The sequence below is a fragment of the Rattus norvegicus genome, chromosome 19 (assembly GCF_036323735.1).
Source record: "Rattus norvegicus strain BN/NHsdMcwi chromosome 19, GRCr8, whole genome shotgun sequence".
Classification (NCBI taxonomy): domain Eukaryota; kingdom Metazoa; phylum Chordata; class Mammalia; order Rodentia; family Muridae; genus Rattus; species Rattus norvegicus.
The window spans coordinates 32,200,916-32,228,398 of NC_086037.1; the positions used below are offsets into that span (position 1 = coordinate 32,200,916).

General features: G+C 41.2%; 1 protein-coding gene across 12 annotated transcripts in view; it reads right to left on the bottom strand.

The window, feature by feature from the left end:
* Chd9 (chromodomain helicase DNA binding protein 9) overlaps window positions 1-27,483 on the bottom strand; it is a 223,110-nt gene that overhangs the window by 86,537 nt on the left and 109,090 nt on the right. For 10 of the 12 annotated variants that reach the window (XM_063278586.1, XM_039098055.2, XM_039098060.2 and 7 more), the window contains exon 3: window positions 13,127-13,458. In XM_063278586.1, the coding sequence (XP_063134656.1) occupies window positions 13,127-13,458 (332 nt within the window). Of the gene's footprint in view, window positions 1-13,126; window positions 13,459-14,532; window positions 27,433-27,483 lie in introns of all 12 variants that reach the window. The other 2 variants (XM_039098064.2, XM_039098063.2) reach the window with 1 other exon arrangement.

Consider the following 27,483-nt stretch of genomic DNA (forward strand, 5'->3'; position numbering starts at 1 on the left):
AACTATTGATCAGGTGGAAGTCAATCCGTGTGAGGAAGACAACAGCCTGGGGCTGGCCTCAGCACTGTGGATGGCGGAGTGGAGAAATGCAGTCTTTCTTTATGATGTAAAACCAGTAAGACTTCGAAGTCAGGGGTGACTGAGTGTGCATGGCTTTCCCCATGATCGGACATGCTCAACAAGGTAATGCTAATTTCTACTTGTCTTCTAAACGCACTCTTGAGAATATGTGAGGGAGGAAAGTAAATAATAAGGTTATAGTTATTCCTTGGAGCCAGGAAAGCAAAGGGGACATAAAAGGATAATGTGCAGCAGGATGAAAGGACACCTGAGGTAACGCTCCTGTGTCTCCCGAGTCAATTGCCAATGTCTTAACTGTTTCCCTACAGCACAGATTTGCCTGGAAGCCATCTGGATTGATGGTGTGACATCATCTGGTGCTCCCTCCTTGTCTACAACGTGAATGTCACGTCGTTTTCATTTTTCAATCCAAAACCAACTCAATTCTGTTTTACACAGAGATCAAATGAACATTTAGAAGAGGTAAGTAATTTCCTCAGAATCCTGTAGCTGATGAGAATGGGGGTGGAGTGGGGAAGGCTAGTGCAGCAGCTCGGTGGTGAGAGGCCTGGGTTCAGTTACCAGCACCCACCATGGCTCCCACCGTGGCGGCTCACACCTGGGAATCTGATACCTTTCCTGCACATGGACTCATGCAAACCCATACACATAAAAAGGAAAGGCAAGAAAGAATAGAATGGGCTGGCAACATAGTCCAACAGATAAGGCTTCTTGCTGCCAAACCTGAGTTCGACCCCCATGACCACATGGTGGAAGAAAAAAACAATTCCCAGGTTGTCCTATGGAATTCACATGTACCCCGTGGCATTCGTGTATTCTCTACCCCCTCAAAAGAAGTACTGTTTTAAAACATATATAAAAGGATAGATATAAATTAAATATCCACTCTGAAGCCTGAAGTAGTATCCAGTCTGTAGTAGCAAATGACCTTTAAAACACAAGAGTCAGCCAGAAAACGGTGGCCTACGCCTTTACTCCCAATACTTGGCAGACGGAGGCAGGTGGACCTCTGAGTTGCCTGGTATACAGAGCAAGTTCCAGGACAGACAGACAGGGCTACACAGAAAGGCAAAAGAAAAAGAAAAGAAAAAAGTAAAGTAAAAGAGTCAATAGAAAAAGTTAAGGTATATTTAGAAGTATGTTCTTGGCTTTGGACACAACAGACAAATTTCTTAAAAAAAAAAAATACTCTTCAGGACTGGAGAGATGGTCAGTGGTTAAGAGTACGTGTTCTTGCAGAGGATCTTGGTCCTGTCTGTCCCTCTACCCCTCACCCCTTTGAATGTGGGTGTCCAGTGAGATTTAGTCCCTGTCTATTCTTCCCTGCCTGACCTGGACTCTTGATCTTTCTGAAGTTGTTCTTAAACCTAAACTGAATCTAGTCACCAACCATGTGACATTACAGAGAGTGTGTCCTGAGATGATAGAGGAGCTGAAGTACTCCTGTCGCATGCTGATGGAAACGGTCTTTGCATTGACACACATGGTGGTGATGCTAGTGTGGACAAGCTACCGCGCTGCAGTGACTGTGACCGAGCTACCGCGCTGCAGTGACTGTGACCGAGCTACCGCGCTGCAGCGCACTGTGACCGAGCTGCCGCGCTGCAGTGACTGTGACCGAGCTGCCGCGCTGCAGCGCACTGTGACCGAGTTACCGCGATGCAGCACACTATGACCGAGCTACCGCGCTGCAGGGCACGGTGACCGAGCTACCGCGCTGCAGGGCACTGTGACCGAGCTACCGCGCTGCAGTGACTGTGACCGAGCTACCGCGCTGCAGCGCACTGTGACCGAGCTACCGCGCTGCAGCGCACTGTGACCGAGCTACCGCGCTGCAGGGCACGGTGACCGAGCTACCGCGCTGCAGTGACTGTGACCGAGCTACCGCGCTGCAGCGCACTGTGACCGAGCTACCGCGCTGCAGCGCACTGTGACCGAGCTACCGTGCTGCAGCGCACTGTGACCGAGCTACCGCGCTGCAGCGCACTGTGATCAAGCACAGAATACAATTCTCTGTTATAGCAGTAAAAACAAAAAGTATTGATTATGCATCTATGAGACTTTTTAATCATTAAGTATACTTCTACTTATTTGAAAAAAAAAAACTGTGTGCTGGCAAGATGGCTCAGTGGATGAGGCCACCTGCTGACAGGAATAATGACCTGGCTTTAGTCCCTGGGAGCCACATAGTAGAAGGACAGAACTGAACCTCTCGAATTGTTCTCAACTTTCACACAATGCTGTAGCATATATGGTCACATACATACAATAAGTGATGAAACATAATTAAATAACATATTTGCTACAAAATAATATACACTGTTAGCAGCAGCCTCTGGTACCTCGTATTTACTGTGTCTCTAGCCACCACAGTAAGGCAGGTAAGGCAGTGCAAACTTTAATCTCAGCACTCAGGAGGCAAAGGGCAAGCAGATCTCTGCTAGTGTGAGGCCAGCCTACATGGTGAGTTTCAGACCAGCCAGGGCTACAAGTAATACAAACATCAAAGAAACAAACAAACAAATGGGGCAAAGCAAAACAGACATTTAGTCATTTTTAAAAATTATAAATGACTATCAAGTGGTTATATTATCCATTTTCCAAAAGTGTAAGAGATTTAAAAAGATTCTCAAAGTACTAAGATGTTTAAAAATGTTTTTTACAGACAAATATTATCTAAATACTAATTTCTATACACCACCAATTCCATCTTAACAGTGTGTGTATATATATAATTTACTTAAGGGGCTGGACAGATGGCTCAGCAGTTGAGAGCATTGGCTGCTCTCAACAGAGGTCCTGAGTTCCGTTCCCAGCATCCACATGGTGGCTGACAATCTGATGGCCTCTTCCTGTCTGCATCCAGACATGCAGACAAAGCACCTGTAGATATGAAATATATATATGTATGTATTTCAAGAAACCTTTAACTGAGGAGCTGGAGAGACGGCTCAGTGAAAAGCAGCACTTGCTGCTCTTGCAGGGACCTCTGTTTCATTACCAGCAGCTACTTCAAGTGGGTCACAGCTCCTGTGAGCACGGTTTTAGAGGAGCCGACACACTATAGGCCTCCGTAAGCACCCGTGTACATGCATAAACACACATACACATAAAAACCATACATACATACATCCTTGGGGCCAGATGTGGAGGTGCACACCACAGGTAGTTCTAGGTCAGACAAGACTACACAATGAGACCCTGTCTCAAAATAAATAAAGAAAATAAAAACAAAAATTAAAAAAATTAAATTTTACTTTAAAAGAAATTAAGAATTTAAAATTTCACTTCACAGGATTGGAGACATAGTTCAGTGTGCACTGGCTGCTCTTCCCGAAGTCCCAAGTTCAATTCTCAGCAACCACACAGCTGCTCACAACCATATATAACTGTACTCCTATGGGATCAGATCCCCTCTTCTGATGTACAGGTAGATGTACACGTAGGCAAAAACACCCATGTACATAAACAGAATAGATATCTAAAAAATAAATAAAATCAAATCTTATTTTATGTAGTCTATTATTTTTCTTCTATCATGGGCCTAAAATATAATTTTATTTCATAAAGTTGATAACTTTTAATTATACAGGCAAAAATCCTTTTCAAATTCTCATTGACATTTTTTTAAGAGGAATTCTGACTATGTAGGCCAGGCTAACCTTGAATTTAATATGAATCCTGCCTCGGTCTCCTGGGGGCTAGGATTCAAGACATAAGTCACCGCCTCCCCCTTCAAAGTCTAACTTTATAAGAAGAGTACAGCTCCATGGACCTGCTTATCAACTGTGTACAAGTCCATAGGTTCCCTCTCTGGCATCACAAAGCAGAATGAACCCGATGTGGCAGCAGATATTTCAGATACACTAGCTTACTAAGCTGGGCACAGAATGTTACATACCTTTTGTGTTTACAAATGGCAGTTTCACGTATCACAGAAAGTTATTCTGATATTTGACATAATCTTGACTGTCAATTCTGGGTGGGTTGGGGCAGGTATAGATATGAAGATGTAAAGCTACTGTCAGAGAACGCTGGAAGCGGTTAGGCTGTTAGCTTATTTTCTGTTCTGAAAGGTCATCTACATACCACTACTAAGGGAGTAGTCACTAACTAATGTGGCATTAGATTAGCATAGGCTGGGCTTGAGCAGAAAAATGTCTGTTTAAAGCACACACTCCTCAGGAGAAGTAGCAGAGACAGTAAAGAGGCAAGCCTAGGAAGGGCTGACCAGTGAGTGTCCAAGTGAGAATGTCACTGTCACCTCAGCACATGAAAGACAGATGCAGGATGACTGGAAACAACTTAAGGCAGGTCTAGCTACATAGAGAGACCCTGTTAAAAAGGATTAAAAGAAATACAATATTGCAAATGGGTAGTTAACAGGGGTGGATTAGTTAATAGGACTGTACAAATGTCTATTTCCTAGTTTCCATCCTTGTGCTATGGTTATATAAAATGTCAACATTTGAGGAAGAAAAGCTAAAAGAACTGTAACTTAATTTTGCAAGTCTGAAATTATTCCAAAGTAAAAAGTAAAAATCTGAACTCCTACAAATGTATAAAAACCAGCAAAACCAGAAAGAAACCTCAAGTTTCTGGATTCCAGTCTTACACTGGGATGGAATGCAGGCTCCACACAGGTAAACAAGCACTTGTAGTAAGCCACATCACAGCCTAGGCAAGGTTGTATCCTGAAACAGAATCCCCCAGTTGCCTGAGCTGGCCTCTGACTTGTACTCTTCACATCTCAGACCCCGGGGGTTGTGGACCAGTCCAACTGGCTATCTTTTTAAATAAGTGTCCCAAAGTATTCTGTTGTCCCAGCAGATTAAAGATAAATATTCAAGACAATGTTAAACTTTTTATTTATACTACACTAAAAATTTAAAGTTCATTTGCCTACATGGGTTGATAATTTTGAGAAAAAAAACCTCTAAGACAGGCAGAGCAGGTACCACCAATCTCAACAGACAGGGAGAGGTCAGCACCAAATAAACAAAACTGTCCAAGTCCCAAATCTAGGAAAAAGGAAAACAGCTAGAAAACACACACAACAACAAAACATACACATCAAAAGTCCCTTCATTTTCAGGTTACTATGAGACCTTACTGATTTTAAAATAAACTGTCATATCTACTTCAATAAATATTTAACACTAATAAACAGTTTGATGAGCTAGAAATCTAAGTGCTATTATCAGTAAAGTTTTAAAATTTGTATGACTTTTGAACAAGCAGGGCCCTTTATTAGCTACCCAAGGACAGCAGACGGCCATAGATGGGATATGAAGGAACTCGAGACATATAATTGAGTCAAGTAAGCAAGTCCACAAGTGTTGTAGAACACCCTGAATTATTAATTCTACATTTAAATAAGTTTTCACTGTAAATGCATTCTTCAAATACAACAAACTTATAATTCAAGGAGAAATACTCATTAAAATAAAGCAACATAGCAGTATGAAATAACTTAATAAATTCTTAATGCAACTTTTGATTTTAAAAAATGTTAAAGGAGCCAATGTCCTTAAATACAGCACTCAGGAAGCAAAGTGGATCTCTGTGAGTGTGAGGCCAGCCTGGTCCATAGAGCAACAGTTACCTGGTGAGACAGTCTCAACAACAGTATTAAAAGTATGTTAAGGGGCTGGGGATCAGTGGTAGAGCGCTTACATAGGAAGCGCAAGGCCCTGGGTTCGGTCCCCAGCTCCAAAAAAAAGAACCAAAAAAAAAAAAAAAAAAAAGTATGTTATTAGTGCCAACAAACTAGGAAGAGATATTCAGGCAAAACCAACCAAGTACCCCTAAATATCCAAATGGCTTCTGACAGAAAAGAGCAATTTGAGGTGATGTTATAAAATTGAGTTCTTAACTAATTCACGTGCTGTCAGTCCGGTGCCTACATTTGATTTTGAGGGTAATGTATGCACTCATCTGCATCCAACCCATTTGTTATTAGTAGACTGTTAACCAGCTAAGCTCCACACTGTGTCGAGCTATAATTGCCCCCTGTTGATTCTCTCATTGCAATAATTGGACAATGAATCTTATTCAATTAGTCCATATGCTGTAATTAATACACCCATCATACTTGATATAAATGAATCACGCCTGTGATTCTCACATGTAGGAAGATGAAGCAGAAGGACTATGAGTTCGAGGTCAGCCTGAATTACACAGCAAAAGCCTGTCTCAATCAGCCCAAAGCAAAACAAGAATTACCTACATAATTTTAATCATAGAAAACAGGCAAAATATTATTTTGCATTATTTTGTTTTTGCTAGGTAAGTAAAAAGAAATGAGGCCATATTTAAAGGCATCAAATGTATTTATTTTTCTAGTCAGGCATAATGGACACATGCTTTAATTCTAGCACCATTGGCAGAAACCTGCATTCAAGGACAGCACAGTTTACAGAGTTCCACAACAGACAGGGCTACACAGAGAAACCAATCAATCCTGACTGGACAGGCAAAACAACTCTCTCTCTCTCTCTTCCCCTCCCCTTCCCTCTCTTCCTCCCTCCCCTCCATCACACACACACACACACACACACACACACACACACACACACACACACGCACATGGGGGCTAGGAAACAGCTCAGTGAGTAAAGTGCTTGCAGCGCAAGTTTAAAGATGTAAATTCAGATCACAGTGCCTAAAAAGTGAATTCAAGATCTCACCTTAATCTCATCAAGAAAAGGCAAGCAAGTCTTAAATGGGCTCTTATTTTAGTTAAAACAATATTCCAAAATATGTGAAAGGATATTTAGTATAAATTTTTTGGTAACTTTAATTTTTTATTATTTCCTGTTCAGTGTTGAATGTTGTTCCACCCCCCCCCCGAGTGTACCACATAATCAACTATAAAGAATCCACATAATCATGCAATATGTTTGAGTAGAGCTTCTTTTTATTTTTTGAGAAAGGATTCCTTTATGTAGTATTGGCTGTCCTGGAACTCACTATATAGAAGAATCTGGTCTCTCTCTGCCTGCCTCTTAAGTCCTGGGAAAAGCATGCACTGACATGAGTAACAGCATAGTTGACTGTTAATTATTAAAAAATACACATGTAAGCTGAAACAAAATAAACAAAAAGCACATGTAACATCTCTGCAACCTGGATTCTCTAATTCGCCATACTTTTAATTTTCTTATTGACACACAAGATGAGGAGGCCTTAAGACCAATAGCAGCTTGCATTCAGTGGAGAGGACACCCCTTTCTGATAATGGCAAACCTTACAGTCTTGTAAAAGCATAATTCTTAATGGAAGAGCAAGTCTTACCCAGAATTCTCAAGTATCTCGTGCACCCTACTGGCTCTGCGGGCTACTGTTTCACATCATCTGAGTTTTAGATTTTGACCAGTAACATTAGGAAAGCATTTATACTGACAATGCATAGAAAAGCCTTTGTGTCTGGTTTTCAGTAAAATGTTTCAGTAAATAAAGCCTTTTCTATGCTTGGGTCAGTCAGGAGAGGCAGCGAAATTGATATGAGACTGACTGACACTTGAAGAAATGTCTCTCTGGAGATTCTGCACTTGTCTGCTTGGCTTTACACAGCCTCTTACTGGTATAATAGGAATGTATAACACATTTATATCATACACTTTTATAACCAGTTTAGTAAGCATATGAGAAATAACTAGTTCAGCCCTTTATATGTTTGAAGATAGCACCATTTCAAAATTCCTATTATTTTGAAAAAAAATATAGTTCACATATCATTTTATTATCATGTCTTCAAGCAGGGTCTCTCTATGAAGCACAAACTGCTGTCAAACTCTTAAAGGTCCCAAAGAGACTGTGGATAGAGCTGAGGGATAGAGAGTCCTTGCCAGCAACAAACAAGACACTGTGTTTGACCCCTAGGACTAAAACTAACCACATCAAACCACAGACAAGCACAGCGACAGGACCATAAAAGCTGTGGTTTAATGTCCCCTGCTTTCTGTCATAATGTCTCAAATTTAGTTTCTATTTGAGCTTGATAAGTATCTCAATATTTAAGGATTTTTATATAACTAAACAGAAAACGACTTCAAATACATAAATAAACCATATTCCTATAGCCAGTAGACTAACTAAACAGAAGCAAAGAGCTCAATCATCAAGGGCTGTTACTGAAACTCAGACAACTATGAGACTGTGTCAAGATCAAAAGCTCAGTCAGATAACTGGTCAGAAGGCAGGTCCTGAGGGAGAAGACCTTAGAGAGTAGCAACAGAGAACTGCCATTACAGCTCCGTATAAGACATAGCTCTGCACACTACGTCTTTCTACCACACATGCACGTGTGAGACACTGGGATCAATTCAGATCCAAAGGAAAACTCAAACAGTGAAAGAAAGCAGTAACCCAGTTTTGTCTCTGTTGTTTCTTTTTAGTGTTTTCTGTTTGGCTTTAAACTGACCTTACTTTGGAGCAAAGTCTTAAGAGAGAGAGAACCCAGGAAACAGATGAGGAAGACATACAGCCCCAGCTTCCCTTAATAGCTCCATGCTGTTTAGGGTTTCAGAAAACCATAATAACTTGCATCTGCTGATCACTGCATAAATTCTAGATACTGTCTTATTTGTTTTAAATGATAACCCATTTCCTCCTCAAAATGATCCCCCTTCTAAAGCTAGAAGGTAAGACTCTATACAGGGTTATACTGCTTGTAACTAAATGACACTGACCCCAAATCAAAGAACTTACAAAAATTAAATGAGATGATATGAAGTGCTCTGAAAAAAACGTTCAACTGCTTATATTTTTAAAGTACCAATCTAGGGGCTAGAAGATGTCTCAACAGTTAAGAGAAAACAGATCTTGTAGAAGACGTAGATTTGGTTCCCAGTACCCTCATCAGCTAGCTCCTAACTGCCTATGACACCAGTTCTAGAGGACCTGATGCCCTCTAAACTCTGAGGTGAAAAGAAACCTTCACAGCCGCCGTAATACCCATAAATGGAGGGTCTTGGAGACGGTTCGTGGATGCCTGCTGTACAACAATGAAGGTTGGAGAACGCTTCCAGCCCCATCACATTAAAAAGTAGGGCAGATCAGTGGCTTACCCGAAATCCTAAGCTTGCAGAGAACAGGGTATCTTTAGGGCAATCTCGCTAGCTAGACTGGCAGAACTGGCAAATTTTAAATTCAGTGAGAAATTGCTTTAAAGCGGAGAGTCACATGACATCAACCTCAACTCCACATGCTGTGCATATGTGTGACCACCACATGCAAATGTACATATCACAGACATATACCATACATACATTCAAGTTATTAAAATCAATCTAGGGACTTAGAAGAGAGTTCAGTTACTAAAGTGCTTGTTGCAGCATGAGGACTTAAATGTGTTCCCTAGCACCCTGTAAAAATGCAGGCACTGTGGCACTCACCTGCAGACACAGGCAAGTCCCTGACATGCCCTGACAGCCAGGCAAGCCACGTCAGTGAGCTCCAGGTGCAATGAGAACCTTGTCTCAAAAAATAGGGCAGAGTGTGGTTCAGGAGGTCACCTGACAGCGACCTCTGGCCTCCATGTCCACATCATGTGTAGACACATGCTCCCTCACACACCTATGCAAACATATACAACACACACATGCAAACCACATCAAGCTATAAAAGAAAAAGTTTCAAACATACTAAAACAATGCTTTTTCTTCAGAGTAATATTCCTGGTTTATATCAAATCACATCTATGCATTAAATAAATATCAATTATGACTGGATGTCATCAATAAATTATAGTTTATAAATGTACTTCTTAATTTTCTAAGATTTATTTTGTTTTTAAATTACATGTGTATGTCCATGCACATGAGTGCTGTGTGTACGGAGGCCAGGAGAAGGCATTCGGTCCTCTGGAGCCGGTCACAGCCGGTCCTCTGTGAGCTCCTGATGTGGGTGCTGCGGAAACTGCACCTACATCTTAGCAGCGCTCGAGCCCACCACTGAGTCATCTGTCTAGCCTCCAATTACGCTTTTAAAATGCATACTTAACACTGTGGGAGTGGGAAGGGGAAGGGGAGGGATTAAGTATGTAGCGTCCTCAGAATCATTGGTGTCAATAATCTGGTACTAAGAACAATTCTAAAATTCACAGGAAATCCGACTTTTTTTTTTTTAAAGGAAATGCTCACATATCATAAAATGCTACTTAAAATAACACAAACTGATCCTTACTTAGATGACTCCTCACATAACAATGAAAAACAAGAGCTGGGAGCTGGGCACAGTGCAACCACCCCTCCAATACCAGCACTTGAGACATGGAAGGAGGCTGATTTCCGTGGGTTCCAGGTCAGCCAGGGCTTCACAGTGAGACCTTGTCTCAAGAAAACAAAAAGTCACCTCTTCAAAAACCACCAAAAAGCCCTAACCACACCAACAAAACTAGGATCTGGGGTACAGTTCAGTGGGAGAATGCTTGGCTAGTGTGCTAAGGAGGGGCTTGCCTCCAGCCCTGCAGTGAATAACTGTGTAAAGAATTCAGCAAGTTCAAAACGATAAAGCACACTGCCTTATTGGAAGATATAATAAAGAAAGGTTTTCATTGGTTAACAGAGGAACTCTGCATTCCACATTACGGTATTTTAGTCCACAGTGGTCAGATGGTCCAGTGGGTAAAGTTGCTTGCCACCAAGCCAAGTACTAATTAATGACTGAATTTGAACTCTAGGATCCGTACAGTGAGAAGAGAGAACTGTGCCCATAAGTCACATGTGCATCCGCGCGCGCGCACACACACACACACACACACACACACACACACACACACACACACACGTGCACGCTTTTGTGAGACATATTATAGAGCCTTGGGTTATGTCTAGCAAAGCCCATACACTCAAGTTTTTTCCTTGTAGCAACTACTTACTATCTTGACATGTATTTAACCAAGAGAGAAAGTAAAGCAAAACACAAAACAAAACCAAAAAACCAATACTTTTCAGTACAATTGCCTCCAAATTCTTTCTGCTCACTAGAGATTGGCATATTTGAGGGGCAGGGGAGAGAAAGAAAGAAAGAAAGAAAGAAAGAAAGAAAGAAAGAAAGAAAGAAAGAAAGAAGGAAGGAAGGAAGGAAGGAAGGAAGGAAGGAAGGAAGGAAGGAAGGAAGGGTATTAAAGCAATTGGTGATATACTATTAACTTTATTTTAAATAATCTACTTACTTTTTTTTAAACTACCATACAATTCTCAGAGAGTGAGTTAAATCCAGACAAGGTGGCACTTTCCTGTGATGCTAGAGCAGAGGAGGCCGAGGCAGAAAGGGTGCAGTAAGTTTGAGGCCAGCTTGCTCTATGTAATGTGTTCCAGGACGGTCTCGGAAACCAATAAAGGTGAGAGCTGACAGTATCAACACGAAACCACCTGCTCTCCTCCCAGACAGCCTGGGCAATGCCGCTAACAATGTCTAACAATTCCACCTCTCAGTTTAAGTTCCGTGTTTCTCTTTGACTTAATTATCTCCATCTTTACTTCAGTGCTCACAGGTTTTCTCTTCCGTCAGATTTATGTCTGGTCTTACTGGTCTCTAGGGGCCTGGGTCTCTTTCATCCTCAGACTTAGAGCAAATAGAGTTATCATAGCTTTTCAAGCTTCTCTACCAATTTCAATGTCACTGTCTTCAAAGTATGGTCCTTCTAAAAACATTTCTCTGCCCATATCTCTGAACAAGTTAAAATTAGAAAATTTTAACAATATTAACTTCTACTAATGTGAAATATAGGTTTCCTAAGTGAAAAATAGATATAGTTTTGGAAAATCATGTACTTTCATTAAAAACAAATGAAAAAACTGGATGAATACGGGAGGAGAGATGATCCACTTCTCTTACAGAGGACCTGGGCTCTGTTCCCAGAGCCTGCATGGAGGCTCACAACTGACTGTACATGCATACTCTTAGCATACACAGAAAATAAATGAATAAATCTAAAAAAGAATATCAGCACATCTATGCTAGCTGTGAAGATGGTTGACATAAACACAATATTTTTAAAAAGAAAAACAAGGGAGTGGAAATTTAACTTTGAACTCTACTTTGTCTGCAAATACTACCAATAATAATTATTTATTGATGTTGATCCGGACAGACTGCGTTCGTTTGACTACATTGGAATGAAAATAAAGAGTTTGATGTGCTGGTAACTATACAGTGATGACGTGAGCAAAGTCTCCTGTCAGAGGGCCGCTCACTCTTCTGTGTGTGTGAACAACAAAGATCTCACGTTAGCTTACGTAAATTCTACAGAAAGCTTCCAACAATGACTAGTCCTGTGAGAACAAGTGTGAGAGCTGACAGCCTTACATTACGTTTAGCTTTCCATATAAAACTGCATAAGTTACATTGTGAAAACATGCGGTCAAATTAAAATACACAGAATTGGCTCTGGCACTGAGGGTGCTTGTCCAGCATGTATAAGGCCTTGGTTGTAAAACTTATGACAAATCACCAAGTCTAGGATTTTGATCCCTAGCACTACAAAAAGTCTAATAATAAGATTCAACAGAAAAAAGGGCAGGCGAGCACTTCTTTGCTCTTAGGGTTCTCCCAAAGCATTACCACCTGGCGCCTTCATTACAGAAGTAAATCTGCGAATGCCTATTTTAATTCCCTACCAACAGGTCAGAGTTTTGAGCAGTTGGGTCTTCTGAGAAAAGACACTGTATCATGTTTTAAACTGCTAGATCCCATGTGAGTTACAATGCTACTGCGAAGTAAAGAAATATTGGAAAAATCTCAAATGTATCTTTAAGGAAAGTGACTACGGAACTGTCACAAAAATATGGATATTTTAGTCCTCTCCCATGCATATTCTGTTTTATTAATATAAACACACAAAACACTATGTTAAGAGAAAAGTACTATTTGGGGACCATACAATATTACATAATTCACTGAAAATGGAAATAAAATGAACACGGCAGACAGCAATGTACAAGTCTCCTCATGGGGTCCACACTCCAACCAACAGCAGAAGACAGTTGGACCTCAGCAGGAACCAGAAAACATTACGTTTAATTAATAATCAACTTACCCAATTTTTGTCTTCTCTTTCAACTTCGAACACGCTTTTGGTTTTCTGTTGTCTCTGTCTTTTGGCTTAGACTTCACCCTCTGCGCTCTCTTTTCTTCCTTCCCATCGACTGAAGAGCTAGGGAAGTTCTCAGGGCTCATCACTCGTGGAATATTGCGCTCCCCTCGCTCCTTGGCTCTGGCTATGGCCTCCGATATTATACGATTAGCCTTTTCTTGCTTGCTTTCCGATTCTGCCTTCTTTCTTGGCTTCTTCTCAGACATGACCCTCACCTGGGTATTCTGCAGCCTACTGTATGTCCCAGAGCCATCACTCTTCTTGGAAGATGGAGGCTGGAGAAAAGGAACATTATAAATAGAATATACCAAAGTATATTTTTAAAAACTGACATAATAGCTGGAATTTTAAATTAAGCAGCAGTAAAATGGCATAAGCCATTATGTGAGTGCTGCAAACAAAGGTGAAGTGAGGCACTGTTCATCTGGAAGTTAGGACAGAGTGCACTCAGTTACTCACTTGCAAATAAAGGTTAGTGAGAGACAGATTGGTTGATGTTCCGAATGTTCCGAATGCATTCTTAGGTTTCAGATTTTACCACAGAAGTACAGCTATTGCAGATTTTGTCCTATAACTATTATTTACATTTAGGATGAACATCTTTTCTTTCATCTTTCCTCCAAACCTCTAAACTATAATTAAATTAAAAGATAGCTATTGTAACTTAGAAAAAGAAAATCCTGTCTTAAGATGAGGAAGAGAACAGGAATTGCTCTAACACAGCAGCATCGCTAGCTACTTAGGAAACCGGCCTCCTCATACCCAAAATCAAAGAAAGTTTTAGCTTTCCCATGAAAGAGTTAAACATGGATTTTTGTCTTTATTATAATTTCACTCAAGCTATTTTAGAAAGAAACAAGTTTTACGGTTTTATATTACAATTATCAATATTTTAGCAATCTCACAGGAAACAGACTAAGAGCATTTTTAAAGAATTTCCTCTGCAGACAGGCATTCACCCACCTAGGCTTAGCCCGGTTTGTTGTGTCCTTACCCGTAAACACGCCTGGGGCTACAGCACAGAAGAAACCCAGGCATTTCCAAGCACATTTTCATGCCGACTCCAGTGTGCTCTACTGGGTGTCTTTTCTATACCTGCCTCATCAAGGTGTCAGAGCAGTGTCACAGCGCTGGGGACCGAAGCAAGGCTTAGACAGGGTCTCTAAAATGCCACCTTAAGGCCTACAGACGACAACAAACAGCCCCGGCTGAGAAAACAGCACCAGGCTCAAGATGGCGATGCGTGCGACTCCTGCAGCAGCAGCCAGTAACGAGGAGGGTTATTCAATCCCATTAGCCTTTTAGCCCAAAGAACCCCTCCTCCTCCCACTCATTCAGGCTTCACTTACCCTTCCTCTTGGCCTCTTCACTGAAGACATTTTTGGCGTCAGACAAAGGCTTGCCCTCTGCTTTTTCGCCACCTCAGGCAGTGCTCAAGGAAAAAGCTTTGAAAGAAGACTCCTAAATGGCCTATTTAGCAAGCTGCAACCCAGAGATGCACAGCCGTCCACAAACACACATTTTGATTTATCAACACATTCCTGCCTTGGCAAGTTTATGTCTGCTGTTCATCCTCTTTAGCTATGATAAGGGCTGCAAGCCCTCCTACAAGCTGTTTCCTCAGTAGCTGTAAGCAGATAGCCAACAAAGCACAGAAAGAAACGAATGCACAAAGCATCAAAACGCATCAGCATGAATATTAGAGATGTCGTTAAAAATACTGACTCCTTCTGCGGAAGTAGGCCAGCAGATGGTGCTACCAGTTATTATTCCATTAGACTCTGCAGTTTAACCCCCAGTGGACTGGTCTTTCCTCCGAAGGCGTTAACTCTCAACCTGCCACTTCCTACACTCGGGCTTTTAAAGTACCCAATGAAAGTGTGGGTTTTTAAAAAATCGTCTGGGAACTAAAACAGTGGAGAAATGGCTGTATGTGGCTGAGTATTTTTTTTTAAATCCGGTGAAGTTTTTACAGAGGAAAATAAGTTTCTTCACAAAATTATAATATAACATTTGAACTAAAAGTACCTGCCAATGAACAAAGGGTTAAAGAGCAGGTCATGCAAATGACCACTTAACAAGTGACTAGTTCAGAATTAAGTCTCTTTCCACAGCTAAAGGCAGCAAGAACCAAACAACTGTTACTTTTTTGAATTGAGAAATCAAACTGTTTTTATTATCTCCATGAACACAGTGATTTTCCAGCAAAATCTCAACCTCTTTGGCCTTTACCCTTCATGCTTTGTTTTAAACCTATGACAGATGAAATTTAAATTTATGTCATGTAGAAAATAAATAAATTCACCTTAATTTGGTTTTTTGTTTGTTTCTTTGTTTCTTTGTCTGTTTGAGACAGGGTCAGCTTCTGCTGTCCTGGAACTAACAAAAATCCACCTGCCTCTGCCTTAAAGTGTCTGAGATTAGAGGCATGTGCCACCACACCTGACTCTTGAATTTGATCATTGCTAATATAAATATACACACACATACACATATATATGAGACTATTTTAGTAAGCAATATCTTTAAATAGTTAAAACTTCACTATTTCAAAAGCCACATTTATATTTTGTTGTTTTGTTTTATTTTTTCAAGGCAGGTTTCTCTGGGCAGCCCTGGCTGTCTTGGAACTCGCTCTGTGGCTCAGGCTGCTGGCTTCAAACGCAGAGACCCGCCTGCTTCTGCTTACCAAGTGTTGGACTCAAAGGTGTGTGTACCACCACTGCCCAGATGTTATCTTTTATTAACGCCTCCTTTATAGCTGTTCCCTGAACGTCATCTGATACTGGTATGAGAACGACGTTTTATCATTGTTCCTTTTGGGAAAACTGAAGGTTACAAGAGAAATGGGATTCTCCGAACAGTACTGGAGGGATCAATCTGGACAGCACAGTAAGGAGTCAGGCAGAGGACTCTCGGTCTCACTTAGTAATCAATTAGTTAGTGCCAGGCACTGCTTTAAGTATTTGTGGATATTAACTCATTTAATCCAGAAGGAAAAATCAGTAATAACATTAACAAAGAGATGGAGGGTGGCAAACTGACAAGGATAGACACTGCTGTAGTTACAGAAGGACAGAGGGACATAAGACAAACAACTACTAAAATGTTGCTATAAGCTAAGACACTTACTGTTTGGCATCAAGGACTATTCTCCCAATTCCTAATAGCTCACATGTATCGACCCAGTTGACACTTAAGACTGATCTGATTAGACTCTGGACTGCTGCTAATTATTACTTTATAGATAAGGACACTTGCGTGAAAGAAGGGTCCCACTGAGGGGAGCTAGAGAGATGACTCAGTACTTAAGAGTACTAGCATTCACTGGCCACTCTTCCAAAGGACCCTGACTTAGTTTCCAGCAGTTCACAATAGCCTGTAGTTCCAGTTCCAAGACTGATGTCCACTTCTGGCCTCTGGGCACTAGGAATGTATACAGTATACACACACATACATGCAGGTAATATACTCATACACACCAAATAAAAAAATAAAGATCTAATTGCTACTAAATAGGGGGACATAGAATAGAAAACAAGATAATCTTTAAAGAGACCGGGCTTTTAGCTATGCTGTGTGGGATATAATTCAATCATAGTAATTTTAGGAATCAACTTACATACAAATAAAAGTGAGCCGTTTTCTCAAAATATCAGGTTAGTGATAATAAAGCTACGGTAGATTTTTTAAGCTCTTTCTTCTGCCCTTGCAAAGATGCAGAGACCATGAGGTAAGGATGGAGTATGGTTGAGCTGTAAGAAGAGTCAGAAGCTGCTTCCTGGACCAAGGTTTAGCAGCAGAGAAGGTAAAAGAAATGGGAGACCTAGTAGAGAAAGTATGGAATTCTTTTCATGCTGAGTTTCAAATGGTGAGCACTAAGATCTGGAGACTAGAGCTAGACCCTGAAACAAAGAGTAGTCTGGGTTGACCCTGGGGACACGGCTCAAACCCTAACTGGCATGAGCAACTCTGTGTGTGCGCAGACACACACACAGTGGAAGCCCTGCTGTTGTCTTTCCTCCCCTATTCCCCTTAGTGCTCTTGTCACAGATTATGGACAATTCCCAAACCATCTAACTTTTCTGACAAGCTTCTCAGCAGTTTCCAGTACCTTACTGAAACATTATAACTGCTTAACAATCAATCTTATCAGTAGAATACTGTGTGATCAAGCAGTTTTCTACTACTGGAATCCAGGACTTTAATTTTAGTCTGTTTCCCTCCCTCGAAGCTTTTGTTGTACTGACTGCCCATTTGCTACACTGGGGTCATGTAGGAAAATGTCATGTGGGGATATGGACATGGGATCTGCGACTTTCACTCCCTGGGACAAGGTGAAGCTTGGAGAACACACTGCAGCTTTTCTGTAGGTCTGTGGCATGGTCCTTGCTTACTCTACTTCATGTACTTGGCTCAATCCCCAGCGAAATTATGAAAGACAGAACAAATAAATTAATTTCTCCAGCCACAAAAGGTAAATATATAGAACAAATATTCCATAATAACTTGTTAGCAAAATGTAAGATATTTTAGTTGTTGACAGTAAGCTGACATCTTCACCTTCGTTTTTAGTCAAGGCTGGCCTTACCTAGGGCCCAAGACATCATCAGACCTGGAATTATAGGTATGTGCCACACTCCCATACCCAGCTAAGATTGCTTTTAAACAAGGAAAAAAATTAGACTTATGTCAAATATTTTCCTACGTTTTGTGTTGATTTATTTTCAGTTTTTATCTAGAGCAATCACTTCACTTCCCTCTCTTCATGCCTGTGAACTGTCATATTGATAAGTTCAAATACTAAGTTTGCATCCTGTGATCGAAGTATCCCGGTTTCCTAGTAACTAACAATGACTTTTGTTTCTCGCTAGGGTTAGAACGTTGAGTTTACAGTAATATGGTAATGCTCTTTGAAGTAGTGTTTTTATTTTAATTATCAATGTGACAGTTCAAGCAAGTCATCTTAAAAGTTGTGTTTATAAAAGACACTAATGTTTTGCCCAACTTTAGGAAAGAAAAATCAAGGGGAAAGAACATGACAAATGCACTGGTAAAATTGAGAGGAATCAGTACATTCTGGAATTTGGAAGAGAAATATATGAAGGATAAAAGTTAAAAGAAATAAGAGAAATTTTTAAAGTTGTCCACCAAATGCATTGAGTGGATGGACACTATCTACTGATATGAGCAAGTCAAACTTGAGTATACATTTTAAGCAACTGAGAAATTTAAAAGTCTGACTGAACAAGACTATAAAATGATACTAGTGAAAGGGGGCTGCTAAGGCTGGCCTGATACTTGACTTTTGTGTACTCATGAAATGACAGCATAATTAAACTTTAAGTTATATTCTAAAATAACAAATTGTTCATCATGGCCAGAAAGTTAGGCACATATAGAAGAATAATAAACAATGTTAAACCAAGTGATATGTGCTATGATAAATATGTCTCGATCTTATGCAGAGGAAATCGAAGATCAGTAAACTATTTCAGAACGATAGGAAGCGAGGATGCTGGCACTGCTATAACCTCAGCACATGGAGGTGAAGGCACGAAAGGGAGGTTTGTAGCCAGCCTGGCCTACGTAGTAAGTTCCGGCCTTGCAGATGATGCACAGTAAGGCCGATTCTTAGAGACTGAGGCGAAGGACTTGTAAGGATAGAAGAAGGAGGGGAGGTAGGCAGGCAGGCACGAAGGAGCAAAAGAAGGAGGAAGAGAAGAGAATAGGCTGAGAAAGCAGTATATATAGCTTCTGCAATACCAAAATCCTACAATTTTTCATTGACAAGAAAGCTATGCAAATATAAAACAATATGTATCTCACCCTATATGTTACCATTGGTATCTCATATAGTTTCTATCCTTTGTACATGTGTCCAATGAAGAATATGTATAACAAATCAAATAAGACAAATCAATAATCAATAATCAAATCACAAGACCTTGTCAAGTTCATTACTTGCTGAAAACAATAAATTAAAAAATTCTGACTTCATTAACCTTTCCTTAACACAAGAAGTTACTCTCTGTATAATAATAATGCCCTGAGGCCGAGTCCACATTGTACCCATGTGAGAGTGGTGTAGGCCTTTAATCCCAGAACTCAGGAGGCTGAGAGGCAGAAGGATCTTGGAGTTTGAGGTCTATAGATCAAGTTCTAGGATAGCAAGGGCTACACAGAGTGACCCTGCCTTAAAAAACAAAAACAAACAAACAAAAAAAAGTGCTTGGTGTTCTTGTAGAGGTCCTGGGTTTGGTTACCAGTAAACTCATGGCTCACAATTGTCTGCAACTCCAGTTCCAGAAAATCCAATACCCAACAGCCTCTTTAGTCTTCCATGGGCACCTCCCACAAACCATACACATACATAATTTGTGGGACCGTGAAAGGTAGCTTTGTCCCTGGTTGAGCTAAGGCATGAAGTCCCGGAAACCCTGCAAGGATGGTAGGCGCTTTGCCTTGATTCCCTGGCATCAGGTCCCTGTCACTAGCTGCAGGCCCCCATAGATTTGTGGCTATCAATCACATAAGGGCAACGCCCCAAGCCCCTCCATGTGTAGAGGATGTGGTCAGTAGGCTCAAGACAGATCTCCATTTTAATGAGATACCTAAAGGCTTGGAGGGCTTAGCCAATAAACTTTCCTTCCCAGACACTTCTTCCTGCAAAAGGTATTTAATCTCAGGCCCACCCTGAGAAAGGGGGTACAGTTTTCCTCGTCCACTTTCTGCCATGACAATAAATGCTTTTAAACCATGAACTGCCTCTTTTCATTGCGATCTGCCATAGGGAGCCATGAATTTCCCATAGAAGGCCTTTCTGTGTTCCTAGTCATGGCTGCCACCAAGTCAAGCTCAAGCCAAGGACTCTCCCTGCAGGACCAGCCAGAGCTCCCTTTTCCTCCCCCAGCCCAGGGTTAGAGCCAGCCTTCGGGCCTCCACTCCATTCTCAGCTCTTCCACAGCTTCCATGTCCAAGAGCATGAGAACCAGATGGCCCCGGCCTCTTCACAGACCCAGGGATCCCCCAGCCAGCTCTGGCTGTCTCCCGCATAAGACTTGTGCTTCTCCATCCCCGGAGTGGAATCCTAGGGCTGCCCTATGGCCAACCCGCCTGGCAACAGTGCAGTTACCCCAGAAGCCGAGCCCCAAGGCGAAGCAGATGCAGAACCTGTAACCCTACAGGTACTCACACAAACATATATATAAAAAAAAGAATAAGTAAATTGGGTGTAGTGGTATACACCTTTAATCCCAGCACCCTAGAGCAGAAGCAGGTGGATCCCAGGGAGTTCAAGGCCAGCCTGATAGTGGTTTCTCAAGAAAGGGTTTTTCTGTATTGCCTCTGTAGACCAAGCTAACCTTGAACTCAGAGATTTGCCTGCCTCCACCTCGTGAGAGCTTGGATGATCTCCTTTCCTTGATGGGTCATCGTCATTATCCTCCATGGCTTGCCTGGGTAAGGCAGTGATTTTTAAGTATGAGTTGTCCTCTCATAAGACAGTAACTAGCATTCTTTATGAACAAAATGGATGGGTGTTTTGTCAGACATCGGTGGTATCTTTTATGTGTGCACGCGTGTATCTGTAGAGGTTAGAGGGAGATGTCTGCTGTCTGTCCTCTATCATTCTCGCCCTTTACTACCTTAAAATAGAACGTTAGCTCATCATTTTAAGCAAAGCTGACAGCCAGTAAGCCCCACCAAGCTTGTTTCTGTTGGGGTTACAGGTAACGGTCACACTAAGCTATAAGGAGACAATGTGCGTGCTGAGGATAGGAACTCAGCTCTCCTACTTAGACACCGAAGGCTCTAACCTCCTGATCCATCACCCCAGTCCCTGATGCAATCCTGCCATCTCTCTCATGACCTTTTCTACATGTTCACAAGCATTTATTGAATATGTTCAGAAGTAAATATTAATAATAGTCCAAAAAGTTTTGAAAACTTATTATAAGAGGTTACTGAATGCATTCATTTCATTTAGTGGTGTACTAGCTATTTTTATGTCAACCTGACACAAGTTGTAGTTGTCTGAGAGGAGGGAACTTCAATTGAAAAAATGCATCCATAAAATTGGGCTATACGCAAGCCTCTGAGCAGCAGTTCTCACTCTGTGGGCTTCAACCCCCTTGGGGACCACATATTAGATAGTCTGATTATAAGATATTTATATTATGATTCATAATGGTAGAAAACTACAGTTATGAAGTGGCAATGAAATAATTTTACGGTTTGGGGTCACCACAACATGAGGAATTGTATTAAAGGGTCGCAGCATTAGGAAGGTTGAAAACCATAGCTGTAAGGCATTTTCTTAATGAGTGATTGATGGGGGAAGGCCCAGCCCATTGTGGGTGGTGCCATCCCTGGGCTGGTGGTCCTGGTTCTATAAGAGAACAAGATATGCAGGTTCTGAAAATCAAGCCAGTAAGCAGCACCTCTCCATGGACTTTGCACAGCTCCTGCCTCCAGGCTCCTGAGCTGTTTGAGTTCCTGTCCTGACTTCCTTTGATGACAAACAGTGAAGTAGAAGTGGAGGCCAAATAACCCTTTCCCTTCCCAAGCTGCTTCTGGACATGGTACCCATCACTGCAGTAGGAGCACAAACTAGAAGTAGGAAGGCTGCAGTGCAACTCAACTGAGGAAACTTTGTTCTTTATTAGTCGGAAATTTGGCTAGAGGAGAACTACAGAACCAAAGGGGAAAGCTTAAAACTTACATCAGGAAAGAAAGCTCTTTGGAAAACTGTGTTCTATGCACTTGGAGCAACACATACCACATTCAATGCAAGATATGTGGTAAAAGAGTGAGTGGATGAGGTGAATCAACTTGTCAAAGGCTATACATTTTCAACCCTTAAATGAGATTGTGAGTCACACAATGTGTGTAAGAGATCTGGCTTTGTTGTGTACGTAGGGCTATAATATAAGCAATTGGAAGGTAGAGGAGAAACATCAGGGTTCTCAAACAGCATGGTTACAGTAGAATGTCTCAATACAATCAATTTGGCTCTGTCCTTGATTTCCAGGAGTAATTTATGTTTTACTTAAAAGGAGGGCCTCTCTTCAGATCAGGAGTTAGAAATCTTGGATTCTGAGGTAGAGTTGGCCATCAAAACTATGTGATTTAGATGGAAGGATTTGGGTTACCTAGGATCTATCGATCTTAATGCTGAGGCCAAGTAGGTAAATAAGTAACTAACGAGTTATGTGCTACAGCATTGAGGCTTATGAGGAGTCTTCCATATGTGTTGTCATATCTCAGAGCTCAGACCGGAATCCATCCAGAAAGTTTGAACCTTTATGTATGGAACTTCAGTCCGCCCCACCTCCTCCTTAGATGAGCTTTGATGCGATGCCTTCCTCTGTAATAACACTGTGATAATTGTAATCACAAAACAGCTTTTGTTGAGTTTCTGAAGTCAGTGTAGCTCCAGGAACTACCACCAACCACTGTCCCAAGCTTACGGGGTGCCAGAAGCAAAGGCAGTCCTAGAACTGTGCTAACTGAGGAGCCCCTCCTTGTCCTGCTCCTCCTCCTCTTCCTCCTTAAGGAGCACTACTGTCCTGGTTGAGAACTGATTGACCTAGTTATAAAAGTACATACTACATAACTTCATTTGTACAACATTCTTTTCTTCCTCTTGGTTTTTCAAGACGGGGTTTCTCTGTGTAACTCTGGCTGTCCTGGAACTAACTCTGCAGACCAGACTGGCCTCAAACTCACATAGACCTGCCTGCTTCTGCTTCCTGGTGCTGAGGTCAAAGGTGTGTGCCACCACTCAGCTTGTACAACACTGTTGAAGTGGCAAAACTGCCATAGATTGATTGACAGATTAGTGGTTGCTAAGGATTAGGAACAAGAAATGAATGTTAAAGTAGAAATGCACGAGGTAGGCTGGAAATACATTTTCAGTGTATAGAGCTTGCCTAAAAATTGGAGGCCGACCTAGTCTACATGGTGAGTTCCAGGACGACCAGGGCTACACAAAGAAACCCTCTCTCGAGTGGTGGTATGGAGATGATTCCCCAAATCACATGCTAATATATCAGGAAAATGACTGACCCATGTAAGTGCTGCCTTTATAGACCTCTACTTGTTAATTTGTGAGTATCAGGAGAGGGGCCATGTCATACAGAAGCCAGCTCTCCTGGACAAAGTTGCTGTGTCTCACCATGTGATGTCTTCTGCCAGCTTTTGATGTAACCACGGTGACCACTAAGCAGATGGCAGAGCAGAACTATGCTCTTGGTTTCTCAGCGTCTACAACAGTGAGCCAAATAACCCTTTCTTCTAAGTTACTTCTTCTCTAGCATTTTGCTCTTTCAATCACAAACTAAAACAGTACCCTTTCTCTGCTCTAGTCTAATAAGTGCCTATTGAAAAATTCATTTTAGGGCTATAACATAGTGCGGCCTGGTAGGCATGAGAGCTGCTCCACACCAACTAAAGAAAGCGTACTTTGAGATATTATTTTTTATTATATGTAATTTTATTGTTATACTTACCATAGAACATTGTAGTTATTTGTAGCCTAAAGTCATATTAAGATTGTATCTCTTGCATGCAGAGGAATGGTGAGCGCCCAGTTCCCAGGCCCCACTGAACACACATGGTGTCTATAGCAACGAGCTCAAAGAGGCCCAATAGAGTAGAGACTGAGCCACACGAATTAAAGTTACACAAAGACCTCAAAAAAAAAAAAAAAAAAAAAAAAAAAGATTGTATCTCTTGAATCTTACCTAATGTTTGATAGTTTCATGTAACCTCCTAGATATGTTATGGATTTAAGTGAGATAATTCAGTTAATAGCTCTTGAAACATTAACAACTAAGCAATTAGTAAATCCTAGAATTAATTCCCGTGGTTAAGATTACATAGAGCTTCTTATATAGAGGAGTCTGGAGACTGGTGTGTCTAGCTAAGTCTCACACACTTACTCAAGGCCCTATGGTCAAAACAGCTAGGAAACAAAACAGTAATGATGTGAAAAACAATTTAAATGGGAGAAATATTTGAGCAAGCATTTCACAAGAATGAAAGAATGTCAAAGAATCAAAAGGTATTCACATTTTGAAACATTAATACAACTTCAAGCTCCCTAATTTTAACAGTCCATACAATAAGATTTCATGTGTCTAACATTCTTGAGGTGACTGCCAGCAAACAGCTATTTGAGTGATTAAAGTTTTTAAAAGAGGCACATAAATGTTTATAGAAGCTTTCTTTTGCCTGCAAGGCCTGTGCAATATATGCGTGAGTTACAGACAGTTGTGAGCTTGCACATGGACGCTGGGAGTTGACCCTGGCTCCTCTGGAAGAATAGTCAGTGCCTTCAAACCATTACTTCAGGACCAGAAGCTTTAGTTATTAAAATCTGGAAACATCCTAAATCTACTATTTTTTCACCCTTCTGCTTTTAATTGAGTAATATATGGGGACGACTGTGTCTCACTGTGTAGTCCAGTTTGGCTCTGAAACCACAATTCTGCTTCAGTCTCCAGTGCGGAGGTCACAGATGTACAGAACAACATCCTGTTGTGACTTCCTAGTCACACAACACGGCCAACTAGCTGGCCTTCTCTAAGCTCCATTCCAGCCTTCCATCGCCACTTCCAACTCATGCTTGTGTAGACACGTATGGCTGTTTGAGTCTTTGAAATATTAGAGACGCTGACTTCTATATGTGACAGGAAAGACTTCAACTAACAACAAACCCTCAGTAAACATGACAGGTGTTTGGGCCAATGATGTAACAACATCAGGGTGTATCTGCAAACTACAAATTATAACCATAATGGTTGAAATTAAAGAGACTAAAAGGGTATCAGGGTCGGATGATGTCAGTGTGAAGTCTCAGCGGTGAGGGAGTAGAGGCAGGAAGAGCCCAACCTAAACTAAAGAGCAACAGACCAATCTCACAAACAAACAAGCAAACAACACCCCAAAGGGCTAGGAATGCAGCTTTGTGCTCCAGTTTTAATCTAAATGGTGGGGTGGAGGTGGGGACTGGCGTCCCTTTTGGAGGAGGAGGAGCATCTGCAATTCTGACACATTCCCGTTGTACAATACTAATTACGCTGTAGTCTTTGTTCTCCCATTTTTCATATGTGTATTTATATGGCTTAGATGCATGTGTGGAAGTTACAGGCTGATCTCTCCTAGTTTCCTTCCTGAGGCCGGGTCTCTCAGTCAGTTCGGTGCTCACTTATGCAGACACTCTTCTAGTCAGCTTGCTCAGGGAGGCTGGTTCTGCCTTCTGAGACCAAACTTCCAGGCTGAATGCTAATCTCACACTTGCAGAGCAAAGAACAAGTACTTTAATCACTGAGCCATATCCCTGGTTCTATTCTGTTATCAGTGTCTTCTCTCTCTCTCTCTCTCTCTCTCTCTCTCTCTCTCTCTCTCTCTTTCTCTCTCTCTATCTCTCCCTCTCTGTCTCTGTCTCTGTCTCTGTCTCATGCTTTTATAAAACAGCTTACTTTGAACTGTGCACAATGGTATACATCTGTAGCCCAGAAATCAAGCAAAAAGCAAAAGCAAAAGGATTACTCTAAATTTGATGCCAATCTGGTGTAGCGAAATCTAGAATATCTGGATCTACACAGTTTAAGAAAGAAAGAAAAGCTGGGAAAGAAGGAAAGAGGAAGGAAGAGAGAATAAAAGCTGCCTTTGGCCTTGGGAACGTCCTTCCCATACACAGAGCGTTTGCCTATTACATGAAAGGAGATGAGTCAGTGGGGTTAGAGCATGCATAGACCTTGCAGAGGACTGGGGGCTCACATACTCTTTAACTAAAGTTACAGGGGACCCAGTGCCCTCTTCCAGTCTCCACAGGCACTGCATACACATGGGACATATAGATCTTATTAATTCCAGATCTGGAATTATCAGATCTTAATAAGTTATACTAAAATGGATACATTTTATTATATATAAATTGTCTCAATAAAATTTGACTTTCAAAAGGTACTTTAACAGGTAGACACAGAACAGGATTAATTTCACCTAGCTAGCAGCTCTCATTAGTTTTATTTATTTACTGCAAACTAAAATGAAATTATATTATCCAGGGGCTGGAGAGATAATCCAGCAACCCACTCTCTACTCTTCAAGAGGACCTGAGTTTGAATCCCAGCATCCATATGGTAGCTCAAAACCATCTGTAACTCCAGTTTGGAGGAATCCAATGTTGGCAAATACCAGGCACACATCAGTACACAGACATACATTAAGGCAAAACACCCATATGAACAAAATAATAGTACTAATAATAGAAATAATAATAATAATAATAAATCTTTAAACAAAAAAGAAAAGAGCTGGGCAGTGGTGATACATGCCTTTAATCCCAGCACTTAGAAGGTAGGGGCAGGTGGATCGCTGTGAGTTCAAGGCCAGCCTGGTCTACAGAATGAGTTCCTGGACAGTCTCACAAAGAGAAACACAAAACAAAATAAAAGAAACGTGAGCCTGAATGCTCACCACACAAACATGCACACATGAGCGGACGCCCTTGCACAAATGTCCTGATTATAGAAGTATAATATATAGCATGCACAAGAGAAGAGAAAGAACGAAGCAGGAAGCAAGCGTATACCTGTGAGAAAGGAGTGAGTATAAACAAGTGAGGGCTCAGGTTGTCTTCTTCAGGAGAAAGGAAGGGACAGAAGTGTTCACAGGGAGAAGACCATAAGAAAGGCATAACAACTAGAGAGAGTCTTGCAAGTGGACTTTGATAGTCTGTGTCCCGAGACACTGTGAGGGATTAAAGTACTCACTCACAGGATGCTGAGGGACTGGGTGTCTCCCCCCTGAACATCATGACAGTTACTGCTCACTTATAAAAACCCAAACGGACTAAAGAAGGGGCTGGAAAGTTGCTCACGAGGACTGATAAGCCAGAGGTTATCCAGAAACATTTGATCCAGAATCATACCTTTTTTATCTAATTCAAATCATTTTGGTTCTTTGTTTTTTGGTTTTTAACAGACAAAATATTTTTCAAAGTTGTGAAATAAATTATATTTTTCCTGGCTAGGTAGAAAGGATACTGTAAACTAGGATAACTGGCAACAGGAGGATTCAATCAGCAATTTATCCTTCAACTGATAAGACCTTAAAAATGAGGTGAGTGTGTGGTGAGGAGCAGTTGAGAAAAGACGGCTCAGCAGTTGAGAGCATTGGTTGCTATTCCAGAAGTCCTGAGTTCAAATCCCAGTAACCACATGGTGGCTCCCAACCATCTGTAATGGAATTTGATCCCTGTTACTGACATGCAGGTATACATGTATAGA